The sequence below is a fragment of the Lytechinus variegatus genome, chromosome 5 (assembly GCF_018143015.1).
Source record: "Lytechinus variegatus isolate NC3 chromosome 5, Lvar_3.0, whole genome shotgun sequence".
NCBI lineage: Eukaryota > Metazoa > Echinodermata > Echinoidea > Temnopleuroida > Toxopneustidae > Lytechinus > Lytechinus variegatus.
The window spans coordinates 33,172,260-33,186,830 of NC_054744.1; the positions used below are offsets into that span (position 1 = coordinate 33,172,260).

Consider the following 14,571-nt stretch of genomic DNA (forward strand, 5'->3'; position numbering starts at 1 on the left):
TCAGCTGGACTTACTGTTATTGAAACAGAGAATATACCATGAATACACCATGCTCAAAACTTTTCAAATTTATGAAAGGAATCATGAAGTTTTCTTTATACCTGAATTTGATCAGTTCTGGACTATCCTCATAGAGGAAGGCCCCATAGTCTAGCTGAGTTGGGTTGATGACCCTCTGACAGTCTGGACCCTCACACCAGTCCTGGTCCCTGTGTTGGTCTTGTTCCCAAGAGTAGACCTCTGGTTCAGACTCATAACTGGATGGGTAGTAAGTAAATACACATTTAGAAAATGGATTTTAATAAAAGACTAGATGGCTTTACATGTAGGTGACGCAACATTTGCTCCCGCGACAATAGCTCCAGGCTTTATTTCATCTTAAAGATGTAGGGTCAGGGTTGCAATACGGTTCTTGGTTAGGGTTAGAGTTACATCCAGGATTGTAGTTGGTCATTTGATTGGTGCTTGGAATCTAGAGCGGAGCAATATGTTGCCACAGCATATGTCATGGAATCAGAGTTTAAACTGCACAGCTACAAAATTCATGCCTCCACTATTGTCGGATCGAGAATCTATTCCATACATTGTACTTTGCTTCTAAACATTTATCAAATAATGACTTATGTGACCTTTGACAAAATCTTAAGCTGTTAGAGACTGAATAATTTTTTGCTATAACAATTGTTTTCCAGACTCCAGTCCGCATATATGCGGGCTCAGTCTACAACAGATCAATAATAGATCATTGTCAATCATTTAAGCACATGAATAAGTTTGAAGTTGAAACCTAAAAGTTACTGTAAGAATGAGATACTATAAAGGTATAGTATATTTATAATGACCTCTGTGACCTGTGACCTTTTACATCATGACTACAATCCTGTACCAAGTTTGTAGTTGATCCCCCAAACAGTTCTTCAACCATGAAAACAAGATACTTCAATGACAGACAGACAGACAAAAAAACATCTACAGTGGGTGGGGGCATGAAAAGAACAAGTTTATCCATCTACCTGGCTTCTGGGAGCAGCGTCTTGTATTCCGTAGGGGGCGTGGTCTCCGGGAAATTATTGAGAATCATCAACCAATGAGGCAAGATATCCTTGCCGTGGTAGGTGAACATGATCTCAAGAGCCTTCCAATCAGAATCCTGCAAAATATAAACAACATGAATAATTCAAAAGAGGGTGCAGTCTCCTGGAAGTTATTGAGAATCATCAACCAATGAGGTAAGATATCCTTGCCGTGGTAGGTGAACATGATCTCAAGAGCCTTTCAATCAAAATCCTGCAAAATATAAACAATATGAATTATTCAAAAGGGGTGTGGCCTTGGGGAAGTTATTGAGATTCATCAATTCAATCCTCATTTTCTTCACTGACTCCATTCATCATAGTCAAAAGTAATCAAAATAAAACTCACCCTTGCCATTCTGACTGCTGCCTCTACAATGTTCTCAGATCTGAATTTCTCAAAGTCCTTCTCGTTGTACGCTCTCAATGCCGATTCCCCTCCTCCGAGAATCTCCTTTAAAGAATCAAATCAATATTTCAATGTATACATGCATCTGGTAAAGTCGTTCTTTTGCATCATGCTCAAGCAACAAGAGTATGTTTATAAGCTCTTGAATTCAAAATGCACAACTAATTTCTAAATAATTTTTTTCATTCAAACTGTTAAAGAGACCGAATGATTTCGCTATAACACAATCATGTTTTCCATAGACTCCAAGCTGCATGAATACGGGCTCAGTCAACAGGTTTAGTGGCTAGATTGTACTTTATATAATTACCCTTCATATGTAAGTTCAATTCTGAAATGGTTACATTTCAAAATGAATTTGTAGTAGTCACAACTTTCCTGTCGTTATTTTTAATTGTATGTCTTATTTTTGCCTAAAATAAAAAGAAAGCATAAAAAAGAATATCTCTCCCATGGAAAGCACATTACGAAGAACTTTCTACCAATCCTCTAGTTTTTATGATTCATTCGTGAACACTCCTATATTTTAGTGAAAAAATCTGGATTTGAAGTTATTTTACCTCATAAGTTTTCAGTCTGTCCAAGTACCCAAGCAGTCTTGTTCTGCAGCGACACAGTTCTCTTTGTTCAAGAGTCAGCCTAGTAAGAAAAAAATATATATATATTTGCAAACTTTTAGCAACTGTGGAGACAAATGAATAAAACGCACATCAATAAAGCATATCCAAACAATCAAAAGCACAATCAAACAAAAAAGTGGTAAGAATTCTTCCAAATTATGAGCATCATAACAAAGTTTAAAATTTTAAATTTTTCACTATTTTGAGAAAGGCCATAAAAGACGCTCTCACATTTTGGTAGAGCATGGTTTGAGTCAGCTAGTGATGACTGAATGAACATAATTACACATATGGTCTACAATGGCTACATGTATTATGGTCTTCTTCAGGGTGATTCCACAAAACAAACAATATACTAGTATGTCCAATCTCTTTATGAACTATGAAACAGAGATGAGTCATATCAGGAAAGTCGTACATAAAGGTGGCCACACTTACATTACAAAATTGGCCTATGGCTGTATTTACAGCAGCTCTGAACAAGCAATACGGTCACTTAACTGTCACTGATTTACTCTTTTTATTCAAATCAATTTTGATATCAGGCTGCACTGCCCCTTTAAGCACAATAGAAAGTTTTAATGCTGGCTTTTTCCACTTACTTTGAAAAATCAACCTGGGCCAGGAGCTTATCTCTCTTCTCTTTCTTTTTCCTCTCAAAGAGCTCTTCCTCCGTTTCTTCATCTTCGTCATCATCATCATCATGACGATAGTGATCAAAGGGCCTTTCCAACTCAATATCATCATCAGAGCACAAAATGAACCTACAGTTGTCAAAGAGAGACCAGGGATGGCATGAATCCAACAGGGGTACTATAAATGCAGCAAAACCCTCCAAGTGTTACCAATATCTTACATGTACCTTATTTTTAAACAAAAATATTTGCCCAAGAAATGGAAACCATGTAATTCCCATAATAAAAACAAGGCATAAGCAATTTTGTGTCTTGCCCACTTATGAAAATAACCAGAAATATCGTGATTTGCGAGGGCATGCAACAGAATTGTATCAAAACATTATTGTGAAATAACTGGGATGGAATAACATTTTGTTATAAGAGTCTTGCACGTAAACTTTAATGTTGACCTCAAAATGATCTTTGATCTTACCATGTGACCTCCAAACACAATAACATGCAGGTGTCATAAGTATACCTACAACCCAAGTTTGGTATAAAAGTGACTTATGGTTGCCGAGTTATGTGTCATGAGAGATTCTTGCACATAAACCTTAACGTTGACCTGAAAATGACCTTTGACCTCACCATGTGACCTCCAACTGCAGCAAAACATACAGAATCCCTAAGTACATCTACCTCCCAAGTTTGGCTGAAAAGTGACTTACGTTTGCGGAGTTGTGTCATAATGTTTGTAACGGACGGACAACGAACGAACAGACAACATTTGGATCCCCTAAGCTCGCCTTCACCTCTGGTGGGCCAGACAAAAAAGCAGTATTGCCCCATACATGGATCAATTACTTACTGAATAAATATCTCCACCCCCTTCCAAAGGGTTCTTTATTTTGAAAATAAAACAGAAATTTAAGACAAGATAACTATACAACGAGTCCAAGATAATCATATAATACCAAGATAATCATACACTAATTCCAAGATACAATATTGAAGGATATTGATGTTATGGTTGGGGTTTAAACCCATGACTTTCTGTTTCAAAGACAAGAGTCAGAACCACCAGACCACAATGCTTCCATACTAACCTCCCTTTGTCTTCCTGGTTGCCAATAGCGATGAGGGCTTGAAGGTCCGTTCCTCTGAGGCCATATAGGAGGAGCTCCCTGGCAGCATCGATGTCATCCGGGATGCGATCCAGACACTCATGAAGAACCCAGGAACGTTTGGTGATCTTACTCTAGAATAATCAAAATAAAATTTGTTTTTTGTTTTGGTAAATCCTAGGGATTTGTGACTGAGTGATCTGAGGCACCCGACTACACCATGGAAGACCAGGGTTCAATTTCAAGCACAGTCTAGAGCAAGGCATTTTATCTACATTGCTTTTTAGTCTTGCATCAAATATTATATGAAATTGCTACATGTACATGCACTTTTGTTACCAACTTGTACATTAATGAAAAGAAAATACCAAGGGTTGGCAACACAAAGCACAGTAATTGACTACAGAGCAAGTTTTCATGATTGATTGAATGGACCACAGTGTACAATCAATCATAAAAATTGATTGCACAGATTCATTCCGGATAAATCTATATTACAGCTACATACAATAATGCCTAGAATTATAACTTACCAGGTAGTCTTGAATTGAGGCCAGTGAAACTCTGCTTTTCCTCCACTGTGTCTGGTAGACTAGGTCTGAATCTAGACCAAACCGCTGGGACAGGGCTAATGCCTCACCATATTCCTCATTTTGGATCTAGAGCAGACAAATGGAATGAAATCTATGGTAAACTGCAGATCTCACATTTTAACTAAAACTGCACAGTAAGACAAATTAGACTGAAGTGTGAATATACACCAAATAGCTGAGACAGGGCAAAGGCCTTATCATATTCGTTGTTTTGAATGTAAAGAAAACATAATGAATATTATCTTTCGGACAAGCTTATTGAGATCTTAAATCTGGAAAAAACTTTTTAAAAATACCTTGCTCTTTTTAATCAAAATTAGTAATTGAAGGAGTAACAATTAACAGCAAAACAAGCATGGAATTGTTTATCAATGTATAATCAATACATGTGCCCATGTATGTCTATTGGTGCTGGTGAATGTTATTAAACTCAGCTTTCAGCTAGTTTTTTTATCATTTCATGCTCACCTGGCATAAATTAGATCACAACTAACACTGTGCTAACGTCAGGATTCATTCATGGCCTTAAAAACTAAATTATTACTACATGTATTCTGGGGTTTGGTTATAAAAGAGATTAAGAATATTGGTCCAAAATTTACCTTTCTGAGGAACAATTCATCTGGTGTGGTTTTCTGGATACTCAGGAGGCAGTATGTTCTATGGGTCACTCTAAGGTATGAAAAGACACATTTAATTCATTAAGATATTCAACTGCAAGTTTATAATATGACTTATGTACCAAAGCAATCATATTACTTTCAAATCGTTTATGTATTGATTGAATGTCACTCAAATTGATCTTTTAATTACAAGCTAGTGATTGGCATTTGCAACCAACAACAATAGGCTTCTTGCAGTACCCAATAATTCAATTCAATTCAATCTAATTTGGTTTATTTGTAGTAAAGACATCGTAAAAAAAGTCAAGAGACTGAAAAATACAAATTTCATAATCTCAATAAGGCAGAGGGAGAATTGCACGAAACTTGTAATCAATTGCAAGTCAATACTTGGGTGCAGTAACACAAAGGTTAGAAATTGATTGTACGCTTGATTTTCATTGATCGATTGTACATTATGGACAGTAAAATCAATCCTAAAGATATTCTTCTATGATGATTGCTAAACTATGTGTTACGGGGCCCCAGATCGCAGAGTCAATCATATTAGCTGCTTCTAATTTCACAATTGCAACTGATAGCTTGATTGCTTCTCCAAAGGAAAGAATAACTTTACTTGCCATCCCCCAAATTGATCTATCAATTACAGATTAGTACTAATATTTGCCACTGATTGCAGCAGCCCCATTGTCTATTACACAAACAGGGTAGTAGCTCTACTTTGTCACCTATTCTATTAAGTAAAAAGTAATTAAGAAAATTAATCAGGGTCAAAAATGAGAATAAGCTTGTTTGAATGATTGTTATTGTTGCCACTGAGCCACCTTTGTAAAGTAAACCGGACTTCTCCTTCTTGTAAATTACCACAGATACAACTTGTCACTGAAAAATTTCTGTGACATACTGAAAATTTGTGAATATTGTTCAAGGAAACTAATTATTCGTTTGGAACAAGTATAAACAACTGAGATGGAGAGAAAATTCAAAGTGGTTACCTTGGTTTTTTCCGTGGAGGTTGGAATCTTTCACTCTCCGTCACATAGTACATCACCTACAAAACAGAAATGCAGGAAAGCCTGTCAGTTTTAATCACTGGGCCTGAAGTCCTCGAACAGAATTCAAAACATATCAAAGCACCATATATATTCTGCATATATATAAAGCTTGAAAAAGCTTGAAATGAGAAATTATCAGTGCATGAAATCAGGCAAAAGCTGACATCTCTGGAAATAAGACAGAAAATCAGTGAAAATTGAATTTTAACACAAATGTATAAAGGCATATTGAGGTTTACTACTGCCACCCGCATCCCTCTCTTTTGTTATTCTTTCCAGCATACTTTTTTCATATTTCCTCCTTTCCTCAATCCATCTCTCACACATTGTGTAAATGCATAATCAAGACTGTACACATATCCATACCTCTTTCATGTACTTGGCAGTCTTTGTGAGGAGTGGTGCATCTTCATCATCATCGTCGTCATCATCATCCTCTTCATCATCGGTTCCTTCTATCATGGAACTGGTATCACCATCTCTCTCACCATCGGTAGGACTCCTAGGCCTCTTCATAGGAACTGATCTACTCTCGCACTAGGGACAAAGAGAATGGTTTACTAGACAGCTGAAATTAGTCTGTTTGGAGGAGCTTTTAATTTTTTTTTTTACTTTTTTTGGTTTCTCCTCATACACAGATGTCACACACAATGTAAGGGACCTATGGCCCATAGGCTCAAAAAGAAATAATAAAACAAGTATTTGCTTACATCTAATGCCATGAACCCTTTTTCAGAGGCAAGCGTCACCCTTGGGGCAGGTGCCAACCATTCACATGATGTCCCAAGAAGATTACTCAAATTGGCAACAGAGCATACAGCCACCGCTCCTGAACATCTGGCCAAGATTATAGCCTGAAAATAGAAATCAAGAGAAATAAAACTGTAATATTGCTTAAGAACATGAAGATAATAAAGCAACAAAGTGTGACATCATCAATTTTCCCTTTTTGCTTGTCAGTGTTTTTGATAGCATATTTTGGTAGGGCATGATGAAAACCCCCAACAACCCAAATTTGGTGGGAATTGGTCCTTGGGGCTCCAAGATATGACCTCATAAAACATTGACTTAAATTATGTATTCATGAGGTCATATCAAAGGCCCCATCGACCGATTCCCATCAAATTTTGGAAGTGGGGGGTTTTTATCATGCTCTACCAAAATATGGTAACAAAAAAGCAGAAATACAAAAAACAGTTTTGTGACCACCAGGGATATTAATGCAATGCAGTGTAAAGCGTGGTATACAAATATATCATGCTATGAGAAACTATATTGGAAATTAATCATCTGAGGTTGTAATTTTGGAATCCTTGATTTTGATTAGCATTACCAAGGTACTGTAGTTTCCATTGGATGGCAAAGTTACCATAATAGTAAAGTTAATGCAACAGCATGTCCAAGAGATTGCATGTTCTGTGTTATCAATCATGGAAAGGTGCCCTCTTCCATCACTGCTGTCATAGCAGAGCGATTTTTTTTCATGGGCGTTTTGTTTTCAATTCACATCATACACGCAGCAAAATGGTATATTAGCACACATGATGCTATTGGAACCAATCACTAATCAGGACTTGATTCATGTAGGATATAATGCAGGATATCAGTATCAATTTACACTATTTTTATGTTAATACATATCCCAACATTATTCAATGTTTCAAATAAAAATCATTCAACTTGATTTGTAAAATTCCCCCACCCCCCTTCCCCTGGCCCCAGTTCCCTGCAAGAACACTGCATAATCTTTTGTGCCTCACCTCTTCAGACCAGAAATTAATGTCAATCAAGAGATTTGAGAATGATGCACCTGAAAATAATAGAAAATAAAAGAAATACAATATCAAACATTAGGATTAGAGATCTTTTTTTTTTCTTTTTTTTGTTCAGACACTTTTGCATCTTCATCAAACAGAAACTTGTCATTCAACAGCATCAATTATCACAAATATTTATGACTTTCAGTATCTCCAACCAAACTTTCAAATGATATGGAAAACACTTCTCGCAAATTTCTACAAAGCAGTGATCATATCCATACAATGTTGTGATATTATTCATGTTATATATATATCATCGGGGAATAGTCTCTTTAGAAAATAAAGTAGTTGTTCTTTAATAACATTCCCAACAATATTCACCTGTATTCTGTCAGCTACAACTTTCTCTAGTGGATTTATTTTTAGAAAGGAAAGAATTTACTTCTTTTCAATATAATAATTATTCTGGCAGAATCAACCACCCTCCTATATCTGACCTTTACAATCCTGAATTTCAGCAAACAAAAATGATATTCCCTGAATTATAAAACATGACTTAGGAGGTGCTGCAAGAAAATATTTGCAATCAATCGCAAATATTCTGTTGCAATTTCACAATTGATTGATCACTTTTAACTATAGCAAATCAGATTACACTTCTTTTTATGGTGCAGAAAAGCAATCAATCGCAAATTTGCAAATAATTGCACGGCATATGCTTGATTTGGGAAATGAAATTAATCGCAATGCCCCATAAGCCCCTTTGGAATGGAACATGCTTAACCTAATTTCTTTAATAACAAACATGCAATTATCTTTAAACTGATGAACATACAAAATCTGACGAACAAATTACTTGTTTCTTAAAATGGAAATTAGCTCCTTTTTTTAAGAAAAGCTATAATATATTATTTTTCCATAAATAGTTGTACAAAATCTGACAGACAAATGCATTTATTATTAAAGCTATAAGATGGACTTAGATCCTTTTGGAAGGGAACTCGTACTATGATAAGTAGATGTCACTCACCATCGTTAGCTTTCTTCCTCATTGGTACCAGGATGTTAGGATTAGTCTCGTTAAAACCAGGCTGAAAATTAAATTGAAGAATCATAACTAACTGTGAGTGATCATCGTAGTAGTCTACAGGTGCAGACCCTTGTTGATACTTTGAGCCTAAGCACTAACTTGTAGTGGGGCAATGCCATAAATTACACATAAATTAAGTACATGTGAACCCCTCTATGTGGGACCTACATTAATTATTTGTCTTTGTTATCAATTTTCATGGTTTCCACTGTACTTCATGATTCAAATTTTGGGAATGTCAAGAGTGATCAACAATAACTCACACAAGAATTCAAATTATAAAGAATAAAGAGGGCCCAGAAACAAAGCTTAAAGGACAAGTCCACCCCAACAAAAACTTGATTTGAATAAAAAGAGAAAAATTCAACAAGCATAACACTGAAAATTTCATCAAAATCGGATGTAAAATAAGAAAGTTATGGCATTTTAAAGTTTCGCTTATTTTCAACAAAATAGTTATATGTACGAGCCAGTTACATCCAAATGAGAGAGTTGATGACATCACTCACTCACTATTTCTTTTGTATTTTATTATATGAAATATGAAATATTTCTACTTTCTTGTCATTGTCATGTGAAATGAAGTTTCATTCCTCCCTGAACACGTGGAATTCCATTATTTTAACATTTTGTGCTTCAGGCAAGGAGGTCCTAATCGTCAAATTCGTAAAAATTGAAATATTGTATAATTCAAACAATAAAAAACAAAAGAAATAGTGAGTGAGTGACATCATCGACTCTCTCATTTGGATGTAACTGGCTCATTCATATAACTATTTTGTTAAAAATAAGCGAAACTTTGAAATGTCATAACTTTCTTATTTTACATCCGATTTTGATGAAATTTTCAGCGTTATGCTGGTTTGATTTTTCTCTATTTAATATTCAAATCAACATTTTTCTGGGGTGGACTTGACCTTCAATGATTGATTAGAGGAACATTTTCTATTTTTTCATTTTCTATGATTCATTGCAATGATTATTATTTAAGATTAATCGTAGAAATCAGCCGATGATCAATCACGAAGCTTTATGCTTTATGGGGCCCAGTTCATTAAGTTAAAGGTCAAGTCCACCTCAGAAAAATGTTGATTTGAATCAATAGAGAAAAATCAATGTCTCCTTTTGCTTTTTTTATGGTGATACAAACTCTTTATCCAGGATGTATTCTTTAAAAATCTGTATTACGTGCCCTCCTATAGAAAGAACACATGATCTACTGATAGATTTTATAAAAGAGGCAATTTAAGTGAAATACATGCTAAAATAATTGGGAGAGTTGTTCACATGTGACATCACACATCTTTGTCGCATTGCCAATTTGAGGATCTCTATAGCAATAGTGATCGCAATATTCAAATGCTCATAACTTTCTCATTATTTGTCCAATTTTTCTCAAACTTTTGTTGATCCGTTTGTTTGATTTTTGATCTTTTTTGAAAGGTTTCATTCTCCTTTAATGTTGAAAATATGTTTAGAGATACTCTCTACCTGGTCTTCAAGAGCCCAAGCTTGCTTTCTTCTGAGAGATGGAACATCCCAAAGACACAACAGACCAGACTGGTGTGCCGTCACAAGACAGCTGCCTTTAGGGGACAGGCACATCCTGTAGATACCATCCTTTAATGAGAGATGGGAACATAAATGGTATGTTAATCTTAATCAATGGTTACAGCCCAACTGCTCATTAGACTAATAGGATATTAGGCCAAGTGGGAATGAGACGAATTGGATATTAGGCCAAGTGGGAATGAGACGAATAGGATATTAGGCCAAGTGGGAATGAGACGAATAGGATATTAGGCCAAGTGGGAATGAGACGAATAGGATATTAGGCCAAGTGGGAATGAGACGAATAGGATATTAGGCCAAGTGGGAATGAGATGAATAGGATATTAGGCCAAGTGGGAATGAGACGAATAGGATATTAGGCCAAGTGGGAATGAGACGAATAGGATATTAGGCCAAGTGGGAATGAGATGAATAGGATATTAGGCCAAGTGGGAATGAGACGAATAGGATATTAGGCCAAGTGGGAATGAGACGAATTGGATATTAGAAGAACTGGTTGTAGATGAAATGGGTTTAGACTATGTGAAGTTGGACAAACCATCCGATAATTCACCAGCCTGGAACACCCTCAGATGTATTTCATTTTGGTCTAATGTTACTAATTTCTTTACAAAATACCTATGTATGAAGTGCTAAATAGGGTGCTAGGAATATTCCTTGGGGTTTTCTCCAAAATTCAAGAATCTTAGTTTACTTACAACATTACAGCAAAACTTTGCATCTATTTTACACCAATGTTTTATTTGACATTTGCATTCTCATATTTCACTGAAAATAGATTTTAATAATGAGATTACCATATCTACATATCATTTTTTTTTCATTTGAGTTTCATTACCTGTTTTTGTGACCTCATGAAGATGTTGTTAACTGTGGTCATTCTACGAAACAGCTTTCTGGATGCTCCAACCTACATATGAAACAATATACTATACGGTTGAAATAAGGGTCATGTGGTTAAGGTTAAGGGTCGTGTGTTCCAATGGTTAGAGCATTGGACTCATAATCACAAGGTTGTGAGTTCAAGTCCCAACTCTGCCATTGTCTCAACTTTGATAAAATAGCCCAAGAGTGATATATGTCGTCTAATACGTCAGCCACTATGACTGATTAACCTAGACGTAAAATGTTTCCTAGGTAATTGGTATACCAGCTTGGCGTTTACCAGGAAAATGCTGTCCTGCCGAGTGAATACGGGAGTTACCACAAACAGAAACAGAAATATCCATCATTATGAATACAAGTTTAAATGGAGTTCATTTTCATCAAATCAGAAGCACAGAGTATCCCAGAAAAAAGGAAAAAGGATTATAATTTACTTTTTGTCAACAGTGTCAAGTGATTTAATTATCATGTCTCATTCAAGGAAAATTCTTTTGTTTGTATGTAAAATAAAAAAATATCTGCATGTATAAGATTCTTAAATTTTAATGTTGAATGTTGGTTTATTGTTGTTAGAATAGAACAATCTCAAATAAGAAAGGAATAGCCCATTAAGCTTACTTCTTCAAATTAAATTGACAGGCAATAGATTTTGTTGTACGTAATGTGTCATTCTTGAACAATTTATAAAATATTTGGTCTGAAATCCAAGAAGACACTGAGTTCGGAATAGAAAGCAAAACGCATTTGATTGTAATACATGTAGGTATCTTTGAAAATAAGCTTCCATATGAGCACGCTACACTGTTATACAGACAGATTTTTATTACAAGACAGCAGACATCTTGTCATTTTGTAACAAATGAGAAAATCAACCGGGGGGGGGCACTTCCATTGACGAGTGGATACCATTCGCGACCTGGGGTCTCCAAAAGCACCCTAAACACGTATTTTCCTTATTCTGAAAATTCAATTTAATTTCAATCTATTTGCTCTTAATAATCCATACAAAAACACTACATATACAAAGTATCGTATTAACAAAATAGAAAAGCATCAACAAATAATGCACCCCTTAACCAGTATTGGAAACAAAAGATACTCTTAACAAATATTTCCTAAATTGAACCCCTTAACAAGTACAGCGATATGTCACCATGTCGCCATGGTCATGAAGGTCAGTCGTTGGTTATACCTTTACTTATATGATTAGGTGTAGTATGGCCCCATCTCCCACACCTTGCGCAAAGGGCGCAAATCTCAATATAAACACGTAGTGTTGACTGTTGGAGCAAAAATTACAACCTTTATAAAACATTTTTTTTATACCCTTGCAAATTTGACCCTAAACACGTAGCTTTCCTAGCAAAATTAATATTATTATTATTATAGTTATTATTATCATTATTATTATTATTATAGTGTTTTTGACACCCTTATTATGTTACGTACGTAACGTGCCTATCTTGAAAAAGGCATACTTTTGACGTGTTTTCGGGGTCGCGCATGGTATCCACTCAACAAGATACGTCGGGAAAATCAATTAAGCATACAGCTAGTCCAAAAGATATTAAGATGCTATTAAATTAATCTTGATCTGGATTTGTAACTGGACTGGCAATGCAAGTAAATTTCCAAAATATTTCCTAAATAGTATTCAAAAATCTAGAAAAGTAATGGCAACTCACCTTCCCATATTCTGAGTCATAGTCCTGCACTAGTTTGTAATAAGGAGGTATGGACAGCACTCTCCATGCAGTCAGCCCAAGAGAGCTGGCTGAGGTGGGCGTGTCAGGGGCGTCGTCCTGGGATGCGCCACCTATGAAGAGCAAGGAATGCTTGGCATCGTACGTAGCGCAGCTGATGCCTTGTGGGTAATGGCTGCCGAACTGGAAGGTGTGGTTGTATTGGTATTCTCCGGATGAACTACAAAAATCAATAACAGATCAGAAATTACTTGTTTCAATAGCAACTACAAAATTGTCTGTTGTTAAAATTTTTCAAAATCATTTGATTGGCAGATTTTCAACTGATACATGGCTCTGTTTGTCCAGATTTGCTATGACTTTCATTGTTTCCACCATATTTTCAGGATTCAAATTTTGGGCCTGAAAATTCGCTTTTTCCATGAAAAATTCTGTGAATTCTCTGTTACTCCCAAATGGGGTGAAATTTGTCCATTCCATCTCGCAGATACCTGGGGACTTAGGCTAAATATCTTTTCAATAATGGCTGCTATTCATTCAAGCTTTTTGCTTACGATAGCTGGCGACTGCATTCAAATTATTTATGATTGTTTAAATAAATTATTTCATATCTATTGGCATTATTAAGTTAATGACACATTTGTAATTTGATAAATAATCTTGTGTGTTGTTTTTCGATCATTGTTGTGAACTTGTAATCATTATTTATCAATATATGCTGAAACACTTGCTTAAAAAAAATACTATGGTTGAAGGACTTTAAACATTTTGTCTTCCTTACCTCACTAGATATGAGTCTAAGCTACCATGATAGTTGATCACAAGAAGCTCGGCAGACCTAAAGGAAAAAAAAATAAAAAAATTTACTTGCAGAAGGCGATATGAAATGATGTGTCTTATGATATATCCCCTTCAAATAAAATAACTTTCAATTATTTCTTAGAAAATGGCACTTTTGGTGATTCATATCACACAACATACATGTACTGAGGAGCTGCTTGTTTGTGACTTCACAAAATCAAAATTTTAATTATTTATAACTCTTTTATTCTTTTTTTTAAAAGATTTTCACCAACCTTTACCAATATTTTTCTCTGTTTTTTTAGTTTTTACTGCTTTCATTCAAACAGTTTGCAATGGTGAATTCCCCTTTTCAAGCCTCTGCAACTTACCAACAGAGGCCCGTATTCTGAAGCCGGGTTTGATTTAAACTTACCGGCAGAGGGCCGTATTCTGAAGCCAGGTTTGATTTAAACTTAAAGTTGTGCCAATAGTGGCAAAAATCTACAAGAGTAGAATTTCAATGTATCAGCTCATTTTTCTCTCAAATCCCTCTTTTTAACTGTTTTGGAACGATAAATAATCAAGATCACTTTCTTCACCATTCATGAGTTACGTCAGAGCACAGTAAACACAAGAAACATACAATGTAAGGAAACTTTTTTAG

General features: G+C 35.5%; 1 protein-coding gene across 1 annotated transcript in view; it reads right to left on the reverse strand.

Annotated features, from left to right (window-relative positions):
* LOC121415410 (neuroblastoma-amplified sequence-like) overlaps positions 1-14,571 on the reverse strand; it is an 81,286-nt gene that overhangs the window by 52,151 nt on the left and 14,564 nt on the right. Inside the window, exons 8-24 of the mRNA XM_041608610.1 lie at positions 13,906-13,962; positions 13,107-13,344; positions 11,375-11,446; positions 10,456-10,584; positions 8,905-8,965; positions 7,875-7,924; positions 6,825-6,968; positions 6,481-6,651; positions 6,055-6,110; positions 5,039-5,108; positions 4,377-4,502; positions 3,826-3,977; positions 2,705-2,866; positions 2,043-2,121; positions 1,423-1,527; positions 1,014-1,150; positions 102-257 (exon numbers count right to left, since the gene is read on the reverse strand). Of these exons, the coding sequence (XP_041464544.1) occupies positions 102-257; positions 1,014-1,150; positions 1,423-1,527; positions 2,043-2,121; positions 2,705-2,866; positions 3,826-3,977; positions 4,377-4,502; positions 5,039-5,108; positions 6,055-6,110; positions 6,481-6,651; positions 6,825-6,968; positions 7,875-7,924; positions 8,905-8,965; positions 10,456-10,584; positions 11,375-11,446; positions 13,107-13,344; positions 13,906-13,962 (1,965 nt within the window). The remainder of the gene's footprint in view (positions 1-101; positions 258-1,013; positions 1,151-1,422; positions 1,528-2,042; positions 2,122-2,704; positions 2,867-3,825; positions 3,978-4,376; positions 4,503-5,038; positions 5,109-6,054; positions 6,111-6,480; positions 6,652-6,824; positions 6,969-7,874; positions 7,925-8,904; positions 8,966-10,455; positions 10,585-11,374; positions 11,447-13,106; positions 13,345-13,905; positions 13,963-14,571) is intronic.